The sequence below is a fragment of the Dermochelys coriacea genome, chromosome 2, assembly GCF_009764565.3.
Source record: "Dermochelys coriacea isolate rDerCor1 chromosome 2, rDerCor1.pri.v4, whole genome shotgun sequence".
Taxonomy (NCBI): domain Eukaryota; kingdom Metazoa; phylum Chordata; order Testudines; family Dermochelyidae; genus Dermochelys; species Dermochelys coriacea.
In genome coordinates, this window is record NC_050069.1 from 70,469,723 (window position 1) to 70,491,802 (window position 22,080).

The 22,080-nt window shown below is 39.0% G+C and overlaps 1 protein-coding gene across 1 annotated transcript in view; it reads right to left on the minus strand.

Moving 5' to 3' along the window:
- The window catches only part of RP1 (RP1 axonemal microtubule associated), a 264,400-nt gene that overhangs the window by 177,200 nt on the left and 65,120 nt on the right, over positions 1 to 22,080 (minus strand). Inside the window, exons 17-21 of the mRNA XM_043507860.1 lie at positions 17,113 to 17,315; positions 11,551 to 11,637; positions 8,159 to 8,291; positions 7,744 to 7,895; positions 4,637 to 4,791 (exon numbers count right to left, since the gene is read on the minus strand). Coding sequence (XP_043363795.1) covers positions 4,637 to 4,791; positions 7,744 to 7,895; positions 8,159 to 8,291; positions 11,551 to 11,637; positions 17,113 to 17,315 — 730 coding nt within the window. The remainder of the gene's footprint in view (positions 1 to 4,636; positions 4,792 to 7,743; positions 7,896 to 8,158; positions 8,292 to 11,550; positions 11,638 to 17,112; positions 17,316 to 22,080) is intronic.

The following is a 22,080-nucleotide window of genomic DNA, read 5'->3' on the forward strand; positions in this document are numbered from 1 at the left end:
TAAGAGGGGATTTCTTCACTCTGAATAAACACGAGTCATCATGGACTGAGAAAAAAAAAAGTAGACACAAGCCTGCTTGTAAAAGGCTTTTTCCAAGGTTTTCTGAGTCACTTGGCAAGTGCTGTCCATGAAACACTGGATTCTATTACAGCTAGGGGTAGGCTGGGAAACTGTTCAAAGGCAATAGATAACTTGTATTAGAAAAGGGTTGCATCTTTATGTTTCTTTTCTGTGTCACTTGTATATGTTTGTTCTCCCTTACTATTTCACCTTTGAATATATGGCTTTTCTATTACTTAAGCCTTTTTTTTATTTTTACCGCAAATAGGTCTCTCATGTGCAAACTGTGTGGAGTGTGTGCCCCAAAGTAAACTGGTGCCTGGGGGGGTGGGGCTGAGCTCATGCCTTGATGGGTGAGGAACCAGAGGGAATTTGTCCAAGTGTCTGGTAATTAAGAACTTGGGAAGGATCGATTTGGGAAGGCCTGGGACTGAAAGAGCATTGGTGTCACCCTGCAAGGAATAACTTTGTCTAGTGAGAGCCAGGGTGAGATCTTGGGTAAGCGGAACAGCATCAAGGCATCTAAGTACAGGGCAGGCAGTGACAGTGGTCCTTACTGGTCCGGTGGTCCCCAAAATGTCACAATGTCCCTTTACACTTCTTTGAGTACATGAGAATCAGGCACTAAGATTTCCATGGAACTACTCTTGATTTGCATGGGTGTGACAGAGAAGAACCAGGCCCAAAGCATTGTTCAATACTTTGGGGAGGAATGCTATGAAAAGTTAGGAAAATCCTGCAATAGATGAATAAGAAGTCCAAAGCTGAGCTTTAAAGATGAAGACAGAGGGCCAGATTCTGCCTTTTTTACTCCTGCAATCCCAGAGGAATGCACTGGGTTGCACAGATGTAACTGAAGGCAGAATTTGGCCCAATCTTTTCAATAGGAAAAGACTGAACCAAGAGCGCTTTTGAAATCCTAAACTTTGGGACCCACATTGCCAACTTTTGTTTACTTCCTGCTCAGCAAAAATGAACATTTGTTTCTATGTAGATCGACTGTACAGCAGGCTACTGGTTTGTTTACATAGTTTCAGTTTAGTGAGCTCAATTAACCTCTAATGTGACCCTAACTTCCATGGAATTACACTGGGGATGAATTTAGCGGAATGGGGTCAAATCTGGATGCCTGTGCCAAACCCAATTAATCTGCGATTGTGCAGGGTGGTTCCAGAGAGGTCAAGTGGGGTGGAACCTTCCTCCACTCGCCTGTGTTCCTCCACTGTTCCAGCCTCAGAGCTGCAGTCACCACTGCCACTGTGTAACCCATGCCTGCTTTGTGTGGCACTCTGTCTCCCTCTAGAGGCAGCTAGACCAGCTAGAGCAGGGGTGGCCAATCTGAGCCTGAGAAGGAGCCAGAATTTACCAATGTACATTGATAAAGAGCCACAGTAATACGTCAACAGCCCCCCATGAGCTCCCTCCCAGCTCCCAGCGCCTCCCCCCACAGAGCCAGGGGTTGAGCAGTGAGCACCCCCCAGCACATTGGAAAGTTGGCACCTGTAGCTCCAGCCCCGGAGTCGGTGCCTATACAAGGAACTGCATATTAACTTCTGAAGAGCCACAGGTTGCCCACCCCTGAGCTAGAGGCTGATTAACCCTGCTAGAGTTTTGGCTAAGAGACTGGTGTCTTCTAGCTCATGCTAAAGAGGCTCATGCATTGAGCCCCAGAGATCCCAGGTTTGATCCCGGCTACCAGCAGGTTGTAGGTGTTACAACTGTACCCTCAAATGCTGGGAGGTGAGATTTAGTAGTGATATCCACAAAGATGCAGGTGCATACCCCTCCCAAATCATGTCAAATCTCTCTTATGTGTCAGGGTAGAGGAAGCCCTTCTGATGCTCAGCTGTGAGATATACGGGATGTCTGCACTCCCTGCAGGGGTTCCCCTCCTCCCACATTCTGACAGCAGATCTGTCATAGTTCTGCTACCGATCAGGTGGTATACGTGTGCTTGGTGTGTGCAAAACAATCTTTGCCTCATAGGAAACAAAAATGATTCAGCTGAAGGCACAAGAGAAAATGTTCAATTTCTCAAATCTTTTCTACCTGCCAGAAAATTAGAGCTGCATCTGGGTGTCTCATTCTATCTGTTTCTAAGCACCACATGTCAGTTTCACACAAAAGACTAGCATGAAACTGACAAAGAAAAGGAGCAAGGTCTGCAACAACAGGAATAGATGCTGAGATAACTAGAAATGATTAACAGTGACATCTGAGGAAAAAGGTCAGTTAACCCCCTGATAAATATCCAGCTCTTTATTTTCAGAAAACAGGAGCTTTGATTTAAAAGGGGAGAATATAACGATTTTCTAAAGATGTGTTTTATGCCTTGCTGACTAAAAACAGAGAGCATTAAACACTGATCCATTTACACATTGCTTTTCACATTCTTATTTCCTCTCTTTTCTGGATTATCCTTAGAGGAACTTTTTCCTTCCACATAGTAAAGCTATTGCAATCTCAACATGAGAGCCACTTCATTAATCAGTAGTTATGGACTGCTGTAGAGAGGCTGCTGAGGCTTGATCCTATATGGTTCTGAGTTTCCTGGCCCAGATCAGCAAAGCACTTGGCATGTGCTTAACATCAAGCACACGCATAGTTCCAAGAATCAGGGCCAGAGGACAGGTACCTTGGTACCTTCCCACCAGCTCACTAAAAGGCCCAATCCCAGGAGGTGCTGAGCACCTTCAATTAACCTTGAAAGAAGCACTTAGCATTTCATAGCACCAGATCCTAAGAACCTTAATATATTAACTAACTGACCTTCTAGTTTGCAGTGCTACAGCACACACTGAGCTGTTGGCTTATTTATGCTGCTCTCCTGTTAAAAGCAGGTTATACAGATATATTGTGTAATCCTAGATGCTGAAAACATGTTGATGTATAATTTTAAAACCCCAAGACAGAAATAATATTTTAATCGAAATCCATGAAAATGGCTGGATTTTGCCTGTGCAGAATTAAAAGTCAGGATTCTATTAAATCAGAAAAAATGTCGACATTTCCCAGATTAACTGAGAGAATTAAGGAATCTGATATCCTATATTACAAACCAGAAAAAAAAAATCAAGTCTTCCAGTATAAAATGAAAATAAAGCCATGAGGCTGTGAAGATAAAGCATATCAGAAGCATATGTGAGGAACACAGCATTTTCTTTCCTTGAGAAGAGCATTGTGTTGCAGCTTCTTTGGATAATAAAGAAGCCATCCCTTGGTGGTCCTGCTGCCCTATTTTAAACTCTCGTCAGTAGCAATGTTCTTTTTATAGCAGTCGCAAAAGGCAGAAATTATACAACTTCTCTTTCCTTTTCACCTTTAGAGCCTCTGCTGCTGAATGTTTTCTGCTGACCAGCCTCCTTCGTGCTAATTATCACAGAATGAATACGCTGAAGTGCCCTGTCATGTATGATGTCTGAGCCATGTGACTGAAGGATGGATATGATACTGAGCTGATCTTTCTTGCTTGAGGTAGGTAGCTGGCCTCATTTCTCTATAGAGCCTTCTGTCTGATTAATGTCAGAGACTTGTTTGTATCTTTTCACAAACAGATATAAGATATTGATGAAACACCAACTAGTATGTGACCAAACCTGCATCCCTTATTCACATGAGAAATCCCTATTCTCATCAGTATTAATAAAAGTAATTATAATAATTTATAGGGTTGCCTTAATCTCAAAACATTTTACAAAGGCAAGTGAACATTTTTATTCCTATTTTAAAGATAGTGAACTGAGGCTCAGAGAGTTTCAGCAAGTTGCCCAAGTTTACACCAAATCAACAACAGATCTGGAAATACAAACTAGATCTCCTGATCCCCAATCCAGAGACCTGTCCACTGGGTTACATTGCCTCCTATCAATCCATTAATTTCAATGGGTCTACTCACATAAAGTTATTAACATGTATGAGAGTTTGCAGTGCAAGAATTATCGTATGTGCTTGAGCAGGTTTTTGGTTTCCACAGCTCTTCTTTTTGTTAAATGTAAAAAGGCTGGATGATGTGGTATTTCTCAGGTGACTTTAGCTATGCAGGTGTAACCCCTGCTTGCTGAGGGAGGGTAGGGGGTTACACTGATTTAATAGCTTAAATTAGGTAACCACCAGAAAACTTTCCCCTTTTTGGCATCTCAGCCATCTCTTCGGCAAGAACAAATGCTACTCCTGGATTCCGCTTCTCGGGATTTCCCATGGAGAATTAGGCTTTAATTTAAAAACCTGTTTGTATGATTTATTTTTGATTCTTGCATGGGAAATTCTCCCCCACCATCTTAGAGCATTGCTCCACATGTGACACAGGGACACTTACACAATCCAATCATATAACATAATGAAGTACGGAGTTACTTTGGCACACACTACCTAGTAATCACTAAATTAAGCAATCAATCCTGGAGTGATAAGTAATATGAGTTTATCTGCCTGGTCCTGGAAAACCAAACTGAGCACATCTATTGGCTAAATGTTTCACATAGGTATCATCCAAAAGGTATGTAGCCTTAAAGGATTATATGATATTTGTGAAAACAAAGCTAGTTTAAAAACAAAAGGGCTGTAGTATATATACAACCTCTCACAGTTGAAAATATATTCAGAGTTCTTCCCAGCTTTTCTGATGATTACTTTCTCACAGTACCAGTACTGCGCCTTGTTACTGGCCTCGCAGTGCAATAGCACCTTCTGCAGTTTTCCAAGAGATACAGCTTCCATTTCAAACATATCCACCTAGAAGACAACAGTTCAGACAACACTTCATAACAGCAGTAAGAAAAGCTGCTCAGTATTTTAAGGACATTGATCCAACTCTCATTACAGCCCAGGAAAAGATTCCAATTGGATATAATGGGAGTCAGATTGTTCCCAAAGGGGCAGATTCAAGCCCATCAAAGTTAATCAGTGTCTTTCCATTGGCTCGATGGATTTTGGATCAGGTAATAAGTGGACAACGGTTATCCAAAGCTAAAAATCTGAATGTAATTATAATGGCAAAAACCTCATGTAAATTAGCTTTATGGTCCTTCCCCAAAAGTAGTACAAAATTCTTCAGTACTGATCCAGTACACCTTACAATAATGCTTGAGCAGTGTTTGGGGTGATTACTTTACAATACCGTAACACTATTTTCTGAGTAATTTTGCTTCATGGGGGGTTCCCCCCCTCCATTTAAATGCCATTATGCTGAAAAAGCTGAAATCTGGCATGCCACTTTGTTCTGCTTATCCATTTAGACTTTTACAAAAGTTTGATGAAAATTGCTTTAATGGAGGCATGCAGCTGATCAGGTGAAAGATTCAGGTTGGCCAAGTTTTGACCTCATGAAGAGCACACAGTTCTCTTGTGCAAACTCTCTCTCTCTAAGTTTAACAGTCTGAATCATTTGTTTCAGAGTAGCAGCCGTGTTAGTCTGTATTCGCAAAAAGAAAAGGAGTACTTGTGGCACCTTAGTCTCTAAGGTGCCACAAGTACTCCTAGTCTGAATCATGTTTAACAGAAAAATTCAAAGGGAAGAGGTGAAAAGTATAAATTTATTACACACACGCAGAGATATAAAAAAAACAACAATGCTAAAAGCATGTTAAGGTTGTAAAGTCAAGCACTCAAAAGATAGGAAATGCCAGAATTAGGGGTGGCCATGTAACCGTAGTTCAGCCTCCTTGTGCATAGGCATTATGAGACATTCTTTAATTATATGATCACATACTATATTTTCCATAGGACCACCTGCTTCATTCAGTGAACAGGATGGACAGAGCTCACTGAATGGGTAACTCTCCAATATTTATTTTTATCCTCCTCATTCTGTGTGGGTCCCCCCACCCCCGCTTTATTTACTGCACAACAACCAAACCTTGCACTGAATATAGAATTGTTCATTTCCTCATTGGTTTTTCTGTGCTGCAGTCAATGAACTGGTGTTCTCAGTACTCTGCTGAGGTGAGGGGAAGTGGTATTATTATCCCTATTTCATGATGAAGTTGAAGAACAGAGATTAAAGCCAAAATTGTCTTCTAATTTTGGGTGCTCAATTTGAGAAGTGTGGGGTTGGATCTTTTAGAGTACTCAGTATTTCATAGCACTTTACATGTTCAGAGCACAGCTCCCATTAACCTCAGTTCCAGCTATGAGTGCTCAGCAAGTTAGTAAATCAGAGCTCAAGCATCTCAAGTTAGTACCCAGAAAATGAGGAACACAGTGGCCACCTGTGAAAGTTTGGTTTAAGTGCCTTGCCCAGCATCACATTAGGAACTCTGTGGCAAGGGCAGGAATCCAGTTCTCCAGGGCAGTATTCAACTGCCTGAACCAGCAGATGCTACTTTCTCTTCCTGCAGTCCCTTGCCTCATTCACTACACACCTTCCAGCTTCTGTAACAAATGAGGTGAAGAACAGAATCTCCTCAATCTTAGCCTTTTTGTATAAATTATATAATACAGGACACTCTCATCAGCCTATCCAGAAAAGATCTCTTTATGTCTTGAATTTCAACTCCTTTGTGCAGTACTTTATAACTAATGCATTACTAATGGGGCAGATTTATATTCTATGTTGTTAAATTGGCACAGACTACCTGCAGTTTCTCAGTGTATCTGGGATGTTCTACTGTGCTGAATAATTTAGCATTTATATATGCTTTGCATTTTATAAGTATTCCTCAAATATGTCAATACAACCTGTTAGGTTAGTAAGCATTAAATTTCACCCATTTTATAGAAGGAGAAACTGAGACACAGTGGAGGCCAAGTGACTTACCAAGAATACTCAGAAAATCAGTGTATGTCAACACTACAATAAAACACCTGCAGCTGGTCCATGTCTGCTTGCTAGGGATGCGAGGCTATAAAATTACAGCATAGTCATTTGGGCTCAGGCTGGAGTCCTGATTCTGGGCTTACACGAGATCGAACAGCTACATTACAATTTTATAGCCTTGCAATCTGAGCCTCACAAGTCTGAGTCAGCCGACATGGGCCAGCCAGTGGTGTTTTATTGCAATGTAGATGTATCCGCAGTGACAGGACCAGAATTAGAACTCAGTAATTTCTGAAATTCGGTCCCTTGCTCAGTCCACCAAACCATGCTGCAGAATGCAGCTTGTGTATTTTACTTATGGTGAGGCTCTTAGGTACATGAAAGACAAATTAGATAGTTTCATTTACACCTGGATTGCATTAATCAGTATCAAAATGCTTTACAAAACTGCCATGTGTTAGAATAGACAGGAAATGTTCCTACTGAGATTTGAAGCCATGAAACAATTTTTGTGCACTCATTTGTGTCCAGTTTTGATCTTTTATGTTTTGACTGAAAATGTCTGTATTTTCCCTTGTGGCTTTTCTCGTCATCTTGCTTTTTTTCCCTTTCTTTTTCTATTCTTTTATTCTTCCTAATGTTCCCTCTCCCCCCCCCCACTTCCTATTTTTACTCTTGTTCCATTATTCATTTCTGGTTTACTAGGTCCTGTTTTTTCCTCACTTGTATTATTATCTCCCAGAAATGGCAAGCATCAAATGTACAGTATTATATCTATGAAAATCTTTAATAAAAGAGTAGCTAAATAAAGTGAAGTGTATCTGTGTCCAATATTTTGATTAGTTCCCCTCAAAACCAATTTTAAGCATGTATAAAGGCTATTTTAAACATGTCTCTGTGAATATGCAAACTTCCTTGCTCAAACTTACCATTCCTCTCTGAAATTTTACTGGCATATCAGATTTATTCAGAAGTCTTAGACCAGAGTCGCCTCTCTTTCCATAGATACATAGGTAGATTGGACAGTCTGTTTCAGCTTGCTCCAAATGGCCAGTGTAAACATAAATGTGGTATCTCACAACTTGCAAAACCGAGAAAGGAAAACACAAGTTAGTTATTCATACAGAGAGATCACAATTCATATGTGTTCAACCTTAGTCATAATGAAGACACTACCACAAATCTTGCTTGCACACATTTGCAGAGATTATATTTTCAAGAACTAAATTTAAGTGTTTTTTGAGATTACTAACAATACCTTTATGAATATACTGCTTGTGGAACATAACTCAGCTAACCTGAATCCAGTACACTTAAGTGTGTACTTCTGAAGTATACACGTACTTGGATAAATGGGTTTTCCTGCTTCCTCTACTGGGAGTTCACATATAATATCTCCATCTCCATGGCTTCTTGACAACCACTTTTTTGCTGGAAAGTTCAGAGTCCTCCTGCTCTTTACATGTTGCAGTGTCACCTAGGGAAGAAGCAGTAGCAACAACCATGATACAATTCAGTTCCTCCAGTTCTGCAGTGCCCAATACTTGAGAGACTTTTTTCTTCATTTTACATTTCTAATTTTATTACTTTACCAACATGCCTCCACCTGGAACTAAAAAGACCATCTTTAGAGAGAATCTTTATGCTCACTCATTCCTTGGTATCTCTGCTGTAATTGCCAATATCTATTATTTTGATCTGCTAAGAGTTCTCAAAATATGTCTTATTTTTGGCATGAGCAAACACATGAATTAAATTTTCCTTCTTACCTTACTAAACATCACTGGTTCTGATTTTTGTCCATGGATAAATTCCATGGAAAACTGCCTTCTGAACTGCAGAATGAAAACATTCTGAAAAATGAGCAGTCAGACTAGGTTTTTGGAAAGGGACATGGGTCTGTTATAGCACCTTTCCATTATAAATGGAAATGGGCTGAAACCAAATTCCTGAATCTAAATCCCTCTGAACTTTGGTGGGGAAAAGCATGTGTTTTCATAGATTCTAAGATATCAGTTTGTTGAAACTGGTGGATCCAGATCCAAATTCTGTAGCTGGTTCCTGCTTCTATAATGGAACAAACCAAAACCCTGTATCCAAACACATTTACACCTTCACCACTTCAAGATAGTTCAGGATCCAAATTTTGAGCTATTTGCTACTGAGTGCTATGGTAATAACTGTCTTATTTGTTGCTTCATGTTATTAGAGGAGCTTTTTTTCCTTTCTTTCTTAGGGATGGTAATTATTGGCCTTCAATTATAGCAGTACATACTACAGTTTTCCCTTCCTCAACCTTCATTAGCAGCAGGCATTCACTGCCAAAACCATTCTCTCTCTACACTCTTGATGCTGTTTAAAAGACCGTATTCTTAGAAAAAGCTTTATGATTAAAATTATGAAATTAGATATTTGCACTCAAATTCTAAAAGCACATTTTAGAGGGGAGAAAAGACTCCTTTAAATTGTTTCCCCATTAAAGTGGACATGTATTTTACTTAAAATAATATTCATTTAAAAGAGAGTATTTGGCTTCCAACATGAAATATTTCTGCAGCAATGATTTTCAATCGCTAATTGAATTTACAGGACAACCTCAAATAGTTATTGGCACACCTCCCCCTGCTGATTCAGAGCAACAAAAACATTAGCTGCATTGACAAAAAAAACCCAACAACTTTCAAGCTAATTGACTTCCTTAAGTGAAAGGAATTATTTGAAATCCCAGAGTTGGCCTATGAAGTTTGGACTAACATATTAAAGAAATGTGCTATAACCAACAGGTTGGGAAACAGATTTCCTGAAATCATTTGAGCAACTGAAACATTTAAACTTCTATTCAGGTTTGATATTCCTAAACTTCAGACCTCTGAGCTAATGTCAAAAATCTGCTATTGTCATGCAGTTCTGGTTTTAGGATTCAGGATTGTAAAATGAAATGACAGAATAAAAGGCAGACATGTATGTTTCCATACATGTAGGTTAGGAGACAAAGCACAAGTACTTGGTCTGGAGTTCTGAAAGGAGTATTACATGATAGGTCTGTGCTAGTATGAATTTATTCTAGCAAGGGTTATTTTTAGCAAAATAGAGTAGAATAGAACATAAGAATGGGGCCTTACTGGGTCAGACCAAAGGTCCATCTAGCCCAGTATCCTGTCTTCTGACAGTGGCCAGTGCCAGTTGCCCCAGAGGGAATGAACAGATAACACCTGTTATCATCAAGTGATCCATCCCCTGTCACTCATTCCCAGCTTCTGACAAACAGAGACTAGGAATACCATTCCTGCCCATCCTGGCTAATAGCCATTGATGGACCTATCACTGAATTATGTCACTTAGTAGCTCTGAAATATGTTTTTCCAAGCATGGATATTATTGGGTACAAGGATATCACTGTGGTGTTTATAGCCAAACATTGGTCTTTTTCCCCCCATGAAGCTGTCCATGGTGCGGTTGAAATTCTGTGACCTTTCACAGCCAATTTCTAGAGGTAATATAAGAGCAATCTACAGCAAACTGAAAAATACAGTTCTGTTTTTTAGGATGCAAAATTTGACAGAGTATCAATACTTCAAAATTAGCACCTAGGTACCACAGTGATTGGCACATTAGAAAAAAAATGCTAACAAAGCCAAGTTTGGGGGAGTTTAAATCCAAAGTTTGGCTCTGGCCCATCCCTTTTATAAACTTGACAGTGATAATACATTTATGTAAATGCTTTGGTGGCATGTATTTTGGGATTACACAATCTGTCAGTAATTTCACCTTCTCTGAATGCCCTGCCTATCTGCAAAATTAGGTATTTTTCCCCCAGAGTCAAAGAATTTTTCCTTGGCCCTGGAAAGTAACTATTTACGTACTCTAGGATGTACAGTATATACCATGATCAAAGGACTCTGTGGCTGCACACAAGTAGAAATGTGCCAAAAAAGTTGAACCAGAGATAAAATCTCAAGTTTTGATTGTTATTGAAAATAAAACATTCCACCATGTTGCCTTGACATTCAGTATGGTCTTTCATTGCAGGTATGCATGTCAGCTAGTCTTCAGCTGTCTTATGCTACAGATTCATTTAACCCAGTGGTTTTCAATCTGGGGTCCGTGGACCCATGGGGGTCTGCAGACTCGGTCTAAGATTTCCAAAGGGGTCTAGATCTTCATTTGAAATTTTTTAGGGGGCCATAAATGAAAAAAAAATGAAAAGCACTGATTTAACCCAAACCAATCAAGTCTGGGGCTCAGTGACGAGCTGAGTGAATTATCCCAATCTGTCACCACACCCCAGAAAATGCCTTTGGTCAACTTCCTTATAATTATTATTATAAATTATTAATTTATTTTCTAATGCATTTGGATACTTTAATGAATAATATAGGCCCATTGGGTGAGCACCAGGGATTAGGTTTATCCAGTCAAATAGGTGCAGCAGTAGTTTAATGGACAGAGCTCAGAGTGTGTTCTGTTCCTGACTCTGACACAGACTTGCCTACTACCTTGGGAAAATCTCTTAAACCACTTTCTGCCTCAGTTATCTCATCTGTAAAATGATACTTACTCTTCTCTATAAAGTGATTTGAGTTGAAAAGTGCTAAATAAGTATTAATTATTATTTTAATTATCACCCAACCTGTGCCATTCAGTTTTTACAAGATTTACTATAAAGTCACAAAGCAATGAATTAAAGCACTAATTATACTGAAGAATGATCAGCAAATTAACCAAAAAAATCTTACCTTTTCTAACTTCCATTCTGCATGTTCATTTATTCCATCATGTCCTATTCTGATTTTATAGAATTCTCCAATATATTTTATTTCAACCTGAATTTAAACACAAAACAGCACACGTAAATAAGGATCAAGCATTGATGCTCTATACTTCAGGCTTGCTTGGTTTGTGATGTGAAGGTTAGAGGCTGTTTAACCAAAGCCCCCATTGGAGAACTGCCCCTGCAGTTGATTCAAGATTAGAAGGCAGCCTTACACAATTCCATTTGCCCACACATATGGGGTGCGAAGCTTCTTGACAATAAAAGCGGGCGTGTGTATTTTGTGCCCAGGCTGCTATCTTTTCATGATAGTTTTGCAAAAAAACCCCAACCCTCTAAATATTTCCTTTCCTGTGTCTTAGCTTATTGCAGGTGAAAGAAAACACTAATGTACTTTTCATCATTTGTGCTGTTCACACTTTTTGCCATTCATTCAGCTTGGCCAACGAGGGCCACATTTTTTTAAAAATTAGTCCACGTGCACAACTGCCATTCTTTCCCAATTTCCCTGAGAAAGCGAAGTACCTATGCGTACAAAGATAGGATTGCAACAATTCACGCGTATTTTCAGGCAAACCTTGGACTGCCCCTTTTTAAAATCTGGCCCTGAAAATAGGCTATTCAGTTTCTCTTCTGCATAGGCTCCAATATAATTAGATGGGTTCCATCTTAGCCCCAGTGGAACCAAGATACTGGCACAGAAAACTAGCAATATTTTTGAGATGGTTTCATCTCGCAGGTTGGAAAAAAAATGGTTAGACATAAAGCTGAACAGTGAGCGATACAAAAATAAATCTGTCCAATAAAAGATAGATCAGAAATTACAGCTGAGCTGGAGGAGGGACGATTTACATCAGAGGTACATTCTGGAAAAGTAAAAGAGTGGCAGATTATAAAGCTGAATAACAATAGGCATGCCATCAAAAGTGAAAACTGAAAAATGCTGGATCAATGTAAGATGCTTAAAAGCAAAAACAGATGAACTATTATACTTGGCAGTGGAAGAGGACACTGATGTAACTGGCATTATTAACATGTAAGGGCATGTCAAAAAAATTCAAGGGGATCTAGTAATACCCGGCTAGGTAGGACAGATTAGCTGGTAGAAGTGGGAGATTAGTACAATATCTAAAAGAGTTCATTGAATATAAGAGCCTGATTCTCCTCTCACTTATACCAGCCTAAATCAGGTTTGACTCCATCAAAGATAGCGGTGCAATCTTGGTGTAAAACTAACATGACAAGGGAATCGGACTAATAATTTCTGAGTAGACAGGACCATACAATAGAATCTGACTACACATCCCAGATCATATGAATACAAATGTACCATCAACCTCCTGTTGAGGAAAAAAGGTATTGAGTACACAACAGTGAAGGAGATCAAAGAGAAAACTCAGGCCTCACTCCGGCATTGGGATCTCCTAGAGGGGAACCCTGCACATGCACCAAGTCCCACTGACATATGCACAGGTGCAGGAGTCTGTTCAAGCAGATCCCAATGCAGGATCGGGTCTATAGCTAAAAAAAAAGACCCAGCAAGCAAGTTCATATAGACATAGTTCATATAGTATATATAGACTGGCCATTTGTCACAATGAGAGAAGCAATTTTCTGACACTTTAAACACTTGCTTCCTGGAACAGGTACTTCTACAGCATGTAAGAAGAAAGGCTACTCTTGACTTAGGGCTAAGTAATACACATGGGGTTGATTCAAGGAGCAATTGTAGTTAGGCCACTAAATAACAGTAACCACAATACAATTAAATTCAGCATCCTCGAGGGGAATCTTAATCCCTCAATGTTGGCAGTCTGCTTTTAACTCAGGTCAGAAAATAAATTGTAGAGATGCCAGTGTAAGTATATGAATTTGCTGGACCTTCTGAATCCTAGATCTAGGATTGGAACAGATAAGGCATGGAATGGAGAAATCCAGAGGTACACTTAGACATAGGAGTACTTTCCAGAAATTACTGCCATTTTGCAGAGTTGTTTTGACAAATATTCAGAGCATCTGTCCAGTTCGTGAATACGGAAATGTAAACCATGCAGCAAAATAACATCTCTCAGGATGCATTAGAGCAACACGGATAAAATGACAGGTTTTCTAACATAAAACCTAGTATTAGTCATATAATTGTATGGAGGATACAAAAGGCCTAAATAATCCAGCTCCAAAAAATGGTACAGAGAGACCTGTAAACTGTTAGAAGTCACTGATGTATTTTTACCTTATTGATTGAATACAGTTTGTATTTCACTTGCACCTTTACTTTGTAAAGCATTTTGTTGCACCGTCAAGTATAAAGGATACTCTTATAGCCCAATTCTATCCCATTTTTCAGGTCGTTTTGATGCTGAATTGTTATCATTATTTAAACTGAATACAAATCATTTCACATCCTATATATTGTAGTACAAGTAGAGGTTCTCAGGACCTTGAAAAGCAGATTTACTGTCAGATTATTTCTCAGTGAGAGTTCTTCTGACTAAAAGGCTTATGGCAGCATCCTCTGTCATATTCTCCTTTTTTCTAGCCCAGCTCACTGCTGGTTCAAATTCCAAAGAACTATTTACATTGTTTTAAATAGTTTTCTTTTTACCCTTTCTGTTAAAAATCCCTACTCATATATTATCCACCTACTCTCTATTTCCATTAATAAAAATAAAGTTTCCTTGTCTTCCCTCACAGCTTAATATTTCCCCAACTCTTATTTCTAGGCCCAGCAGCCTTTATAAGAACATTGTACTGCTCCCCAGAACACTTTGTCTGCCCAATACAAAGAATGTTTAAGAAAATAATGACAGGTTTCAGAGTAGCAGCCATGTTAGTCTGTATTCGCAAAAAGAAAAGGAGTACTTGTGGCACCTTAGAGATTAACAAATTTATTTGAGCATAAGCATTCGTGAGCTACAGCTCACTTCATCGGATGCATTCAGTGGAAAATACAGTGGTAAGATTTATATACATAGAGAACATGAAAGAATGGGTGTTACCATACACACTGTAACGAGAGTGATCACTTAAGGTGAGCTAGTACCAGCAGGAGAGTGGGGGGGGGACCTTTTGTAGTGATAATCAAGGTGGGCCATTCCCACAATCAAATAAATTTGTTAGTCTCTAAGGTGCCACAAGTACTTCTTTTCTTTTTAAGAAAATAATGTTAACTCATATTCCCATTTTCCTTGATGTTCCCACAGGTTGAGCAGCTCACATGGTATAGGTGAGAGTTGGAGGATTCCAGGTCATTTACTGAGATCAGTGGGAAGATAGGTAAACTTAAATTATATTAACAAAACAAAATCTATCATCACACTTGAAAGATGATGACGTTATTATCATCGCCAATGGTTCTCCATTTGATTCAGCAGTAATTTACTTCTGTGGGCTCAGAACCTGATACCCTCACCCATGTTGTGTAGTACCTTACTCTATGAGTCAATAGGATCATATGATATGATGATATTAGAGTAAGGATGTCATAACCTGGTTCTGAGTCAATAAACTTGATATATTATCCTTTCATTCAAAAACTCTGAATATGTATTACTGTCATGTTTTATGCCTATTTTGATTATCCTTTTCCATCCCATTTGGTTAATGGTTCAGCTCTTTTGTGTCAGTGTTAATAGGCAATGTATTGGCTTTGTGGAAATGCAAGTAGTGACATCCGCCTAGAACAAGCTTCGCACCTATTTGTCTGGCCAAAAGGAGGATTTCCTTTGGTATAATTATTAGAGAAGGATATAGCCAAGTTTGTCCATTAGTATAGTACATATAATATGCCCAGGCAATCTTTTCTCGTGTTAGCAGCATCAAAGGGGATTCAACAGGTAATGTCTATTTACATGAGTAAGGGATGTGATTCCTTTTATTTCTAGAGGCAAGGGTATTTCCACTTTCTGATAGCTGTCTGCATGACTTTGGCAATAGGGAAGCTTTAGGAAAGAGATTCAAATTGCCCTGGGTTACCGTAATGCTGTCTGAGGCAGTTTTCTTCCTAGAACTCCTAGCTAGACCTCTGAGGAAGTCGATCATTTTAAAAATGAAAAAGTGAAGTCTCCTGCTTTAGCAAAGTGCAAGTGGAAACACATCAGGCTCAAGCACACAAGCAGTAAAGAGAATCAAACAGTAAACAAAACCAATCTTGCATTCCAGGCCCCATTCTCGTCGACTGCTATTCTCACACTGATCCACAGGTACAAAACAATGTCACTTTTAAAAAGAGTTCTTACTCATTAGCTAGCTTTTGATGGATTTGTCTACTGCAGGCTAATGAGGGGAAATGTTTTAATTGATATTTGTTATGTCAGGCCTGAAAGCCAGAGCGTGTCAGTGTGTGGAGTGTAGTGGCCCATGCTGCTGATGGAGAGATTCTTCTTTTCTTCAAGATCAATATCCATAGGACACGGCTATAATGGATATCTATTTTATAGTAGGACATTTGTCCATATCTTAGGGAATCTATGGACAGGGAGAGAAGTTAATATTGCAGACGTGCTATTACCCAAAACTGGTTATAAATTATTCACTAGTGAGGAGAAAGGAGTTCCCAGTGGGTCGTAGCTCTGTGAAATATACATTATACGTATTTCCAAAACTAACATCACAGTTAATAGCCTCAATGCTTAAGCCATATTAGTACAAAGTACTTATTAATTATTATTATGGACAATAAGTATCTTGGGGTGAGTCACAACTACAGTAGTATAGAAGATGCACACACAGCAAGTTCTAGTACATGATGGGAAGTATCATTTCTGGTTAATTAATTCATACATGGCTTTTAGCTGGAAGACAACAAAAGAAGATATGTCCCTCCTATAAAAGCTTTGTGTGAGAACCAAGAGAAGCTTTAGCCCTTTGATAATAGTAATTTCTTCCTTCCATTCTACCTGGAGGTAAGTTCCTTTACAAACTGGATCCTAATTATATTAATAAAGTCAACGGCAAAACTCCTTTTGTTTTCATTGCAGGATATAAACAGGATCAGATCCTGACAATGTAACATGCATGTTACTGTAATCTATTAATACCATGTATAAACCTTTTACATTTCAATCTTTTATTAAGGCATTAGTTAGCTTGAAAACAGTGAGGTTATGACTCTTAGCAGAGCCAACCATGCAGTACTTATTTTTGAGCCACGATTACAACAGTGTATTCAAGAATGCATTTCAATTCTAAAGATCCTGTAAATGATACACATCTTTCAGTGGATATGATTTGTGCAGAGGTAGATGGTTTCTAAGACTAGTTTCAAACCAACTGCCTAAACTAATTGCCTTAAAGAAAGCAATTTACTTCTGCAGTTTCCCCTGCTTGTCTAAGATATGAGAGAAAAGAGTATTTCCTCTGCCATGTACTATATATATTTAGCTGATTTAATACAGAATTCAGAGACATTAGATATAGATTTATTTTATGCAGTAAGTATAGGGAGAAAACATTTTCCCTATCACATGAAAGAATTATCTTTGGAAAGGTATTCAGTAAAATAATGTTCCCAGCCTTCATTAGCTACCTTAAATTCATCCTCCTGCCTGGGAAGAAAGAGTTGCTCCCCATTGTCCTTGCCAAGAGTTATTGGTCCAGCTACTCCTTTGTCTCCATATATCCAGAGTGTGACATTTGCGTGAGTTCCTGCATTTCCTGTCAGCACTGACACTTTCCATTCATCATCTAAAGGAAGGGGATACTTGGTACCTTGGGTATTTTTCATTTCCTCTGTGAAATACAGAACATTATTGGTAAATCAAAATTGACATGAAACTTGACAGTCCCTGTTGTAACATCAGCACATAAAGGAAACATAACAGAAAGAGGATTGTATTTTTTCACTGTAAGTGAGGAAGGCTAAAAAGATTGATTTATGTTTTTTGTCTAGTCCAAAATGTTCTGGTTAGCTGAAATTGAACTATTAAAATCAAACTGGAAAAGACGAAGAAGCTCAAATGCATACTCCCCAACCCTACAATGTGCTTCCCCATCCCTGTAATATTTTATGATTCAATGGAAACACCCAGCTTCTAAGATCTCTTTACCTATCTTCATTGTGGCATTACGCATTGTCACAATCAGAAGATAAAGTCAGAAATTTAAAAATGGAGAGAAATAAAGTAAAACTGAAATAGCTGTCTGTTGCTTTAAAATACGTGCAAGCTAAATAGGGGCGAGTTGAATCATATATTTCTCAAACAGCTATATACACTGGTGTTCAGGAAATTTCTTATTCAGGAACTGTTGCTGTCAAGGGTAGCAAAATGAAACTGACAAGAGATCCTGTATGATGTACTTTAGTGCACTGCTTGCAAATAGAGCAGGGGAGGTGGGGTGCAGAAACTCTTCCTGTGTGGGGCCATGTCATGTGCTATACTGGTTCTATTGTTTTAGAGTAAGTTGGTTTCTACTTCTTTAGAGAGGTGAGACCATGGCAGTAACATTTTTTGTGGTGTGAAGGCCCTCACTATCTGTTTAAAACAATTGTATATAGTGGAGTACTTTTCATTTCTTCCAGCATTTAGGATAATTCAGCACTGGTATCAATAGGATTTCTCATGTTCTTAAAGTTAAGCTTATGCTTAAGTATTTCCTGGATTGGTGCCATAATACTCAATTTTACCGAATCATTAATGCCTGAAAGCAGAGTCAAATTAAGTTTCAAATAAAAAAAAGTGACTATCTGAGGAAATTAAATGGAAGAACAGCTTTGAACTCAGTACTTCTTTAAATAAACGCACGTACCCAGTTTTTATTTTACCCTTCAAAAAAAATTAAACTTTTTACTGTGTTTAAAGATCAGATTCTAACTCACAAGTCACAAAATGAGCATAACATACCACAGATCATTAGCCCCAAAGCACAGACCTCTGCCATTTAAGTTAAAGGAAGTAACCCTATTGGCTTTCAGGAGTAGTAGGCTGTTAGCCTCTATGTGGATTAGTCACTAGAGAGGAACACAACTTATTACAAGTAAATTTCACAAGATGATGGCCTGACCAAATTTAATTTTGGAAGAGAGATAAATTCACTTCAATGATTGCCTCCACTGATCTTTTGCCCAATGTTGAGGATAAATATGTACTTGCAAATCTCAAATGACAAACCTGGAAGTGAAACATGAATGAATGGAGTCTCAGCAGGGAGGAACATAATTTTGAGTATTTCTAATTCAAATGGATTAGCAACAGTCATATGTCTGAAATATTATTCCTTCATGGGGTAGTGTTGTCAGCTAAGTGCTGTCCACTTACCCAGGAAGACACCGTCCCTGCTCTGAAGAGTTTGCAATCTATAGCTAACTGTTCTGGCCCAAGGGGAAGATACTGCAGTAAAAGAAAAGGCTGATAAACATTCCATCTGTATAAATATGTCACCAACACTATACTGCAATCCACTACTGGAACAATAAAATAGAAAACATAAATAACTGAAGAATATGTTCTCTAAGGGCATGTCTACACTTACTGGTAGATCAGCACTGATTGCAGTGAGTGTCCATTTAGTGGGTCTGGTGAAGACATACTAAATCGATGGGAGAGAACTCTTCCATTGATGTGTGTACTCCACTTCCCCAAGAAGTGTAAGGGAAGACAATGGGAAATGCTCTCTCATCAACACAGCGCAGTGTAGCCACCGAGGTAAGTGGATCTAACTGCGTAAGATAGATCGATTTATCGCGGTAGTGTAGGCCAGCCCTCAGAGATTTCCCACCAACACAAAACTCTCTTTAGGTTCCACATTGATTAAAAACTATACCTCTTGATATTTGGGTATATTGTTTTTTTATATCAAGGACAATTTCCTTTTTGTTTGTTAAACAGAAGAAGAAAATAAAATAAAGTATTATACATGACAGATACCAGCAAAACCTCTGAACTTCAAAGTTATGTTTGAAATTCCTGCCATAATTCATCCCATTCTATATTTCTGTTAGTATTAACAAAAGTACTTAGTGAAAGACAAGACTTTGACTCCTTTTGATTTGTTTCTTATTAAGTATATATAAGCAAAAAAAATTCCACATTAACTTGAAATGTCTGTGAAACAAAGTGGTTAACTGAAAAGAAGGTGGATCAGTTTAACACAGTCCTGATTTTTCTTAGTAAGTTCCTCATATATCACTTCTATTGTATCGGTAGCTGTTTTATGAAAAGCAGTGCAGTGCAGTGGTAATCAAGGAAAATTATATAGTCAGTTTTATCAAATGTATGTTCTAGTTGGATCCAAAATACATTTAACTACAGAAATATATAGAGAAAAGGGTTTTCCTTTACCACATTAAAATCTCACATTTAAACCAAATGATTCAGGTAACTAAAGTCCTGGCTCTGCATTGGGATCGACTTATACTCCCCTGTGGGGAGTCCCACTGATGCCTAAGGAATTTGATACAGAACCAAGGGCCAAATTCTGGGATCCTAACTCAGGCAACACTACAATGCAAATAAGTCAGAGTATCACCCTAGAGAGGACTGCTGAATTTGGCCCAGAGATCGTAAGCTATTTCAAGCAAAGTCTGACTCTTTTTTGTTTGTTTGTTTGTGTTGTATATTAGTATTTGTCTGTAAGGTGCCAACCAAGTTATGGCACTGTAGAAATAATAAATAATGTCATAAGAAATGCTGTTTTTATGGGATTTTCAGCCATTTGGCGAGCAGCTGATAGTCACTTGGCCGGGGTTGCAGCTGGTTATGCAGCTCTCTGATCAAGGGCGTAGCCACAGGTGGACCTGTGTGGGCTGCAGCCCACCTTCTTAGCATCCAGGCCACCCAAATCTGAGCAGGAGTGTAGTGCTGCCACAGCGGCCTGGAGTGTCACTCAGGCACCTGAAATTCAGGACAGAACTGTGCGCCCACCATTGAGAAGGCTACGTTCTGGCAGCTCTGCCTTGCCATTTTCTGCGCTGATCCATGCACGTGCTCAGCTTGGCAGGTGAAGACCTGTGTCTGGGGGCACCGGGGCTAGGAAAGGGGTGTGGCATCAGGGGAGAAGCTGAGCTAGCACAGTGTGTCATTGCCTGTCCACCTGGAAGTCAGGGGCCACCCAAATTTCCACTCCTAATTACGCCAATGTCTCTGATAGTGGCCATTTAGCCCCCTCTTTCACTGTTGTACATATTTATGTTTCCACCATAGGAATTTTTAACATGATTTCAGAAACACAATGGTGAATGATGAAGATGAAAATTTCCACATCAATTCCCACACTTGTGAGATCTCACAGGATTCCTGTAATCTCTCAAGGAAAACTTTACTTTGCAGAACCCACCAATGAATACATCATTGGGCCTAGACCTGCATTGTCAGAGAGATGGTCTGAACAACTTAATGAGTTCCTGTAGATGTTATAAAGGTGCATGTTAGGGGCATAGCTGGGGACGTACACTAAACATCTACTTACAGAATCAATTGCCACCCTTTTATGAATACTAACTTGGGGATTTAAAAACAAAATCAGTGTATTAGGTCAATGTGGATTAAAAATCTTTCAGCTTTCAGTGATTCCCCCTACCCCCAAACCCCGCAAAAAACCCTGTGAAAATTGAGTCACCTGTTAAAATACTCCATAGGAAAATATTCTTCATAAAAGAAACATTTTCTTTGAAAGATACAGTCAACTTTTGTATTTCCATTTAGTTTGCATTGACATAAAAAGGACCCCATAGTTATTACTGCTCATAAATACTCCTTACAAAGTGTTATAGAGACTTTACTTGAACCATTTTTAGGGTAAATATCTCCTCTGGAAAATGATCCTGAGTACCAAACCCTAAAAACATTCTGCTTTGTTGAAAATATGTTTAATGGTGTATGTGTTATTGCCCTATATTTTAAATTCAACGCACTGAACCATTCTCTGACAATCTATGACACATGCAGGCGGCTTTTGGTGCGACACAATAATGCAATACCAGGTGAAGCTTAAGGGATCAGAAACTGAAATAGTGTTCTGAAATGAAAACAGGAGTGATGCTGCCACAAAGATGTCTGTGCTATCTACAAATAATTAGTAATAATTAGAAAGAATAGTCTGCACTGATTTTAATTAAACCAGGAGAGTTTGATGCAATCCTAATCCTGCACTGCATTTAAAGTCTCCTCTGGTATAAAACATATTGCTCCCAGTTTTCAGATCTGGGTACCCTGTAAATTAGCATGCCAGAATTTGGCATTTTGTTTATATAGGCATAACGGTACCTAAATTCCAACAATGTCAATCAAAAGCAGAATTGGCAACTAGTTTGACAATTGGGCTCCTCAATTTATTATCTGTTGAGGGGTGGGGGGAAGCTGTCCAGCCAAATAGTGCACAATACTAGAGGCTCTACAATCCCAGCATGTCCCCTCTACAGAGGTAGGGGAAGGATGGAAGAATTGCATAACTGTGGATTCTCCATCCTCCCCCCCAGCATCTGAAACATAGGTGAACCACACAAAGCAGAGGTCTGTTCCCCTACTCCACCCCACCATCCTGACCCCTTTCTTGAATA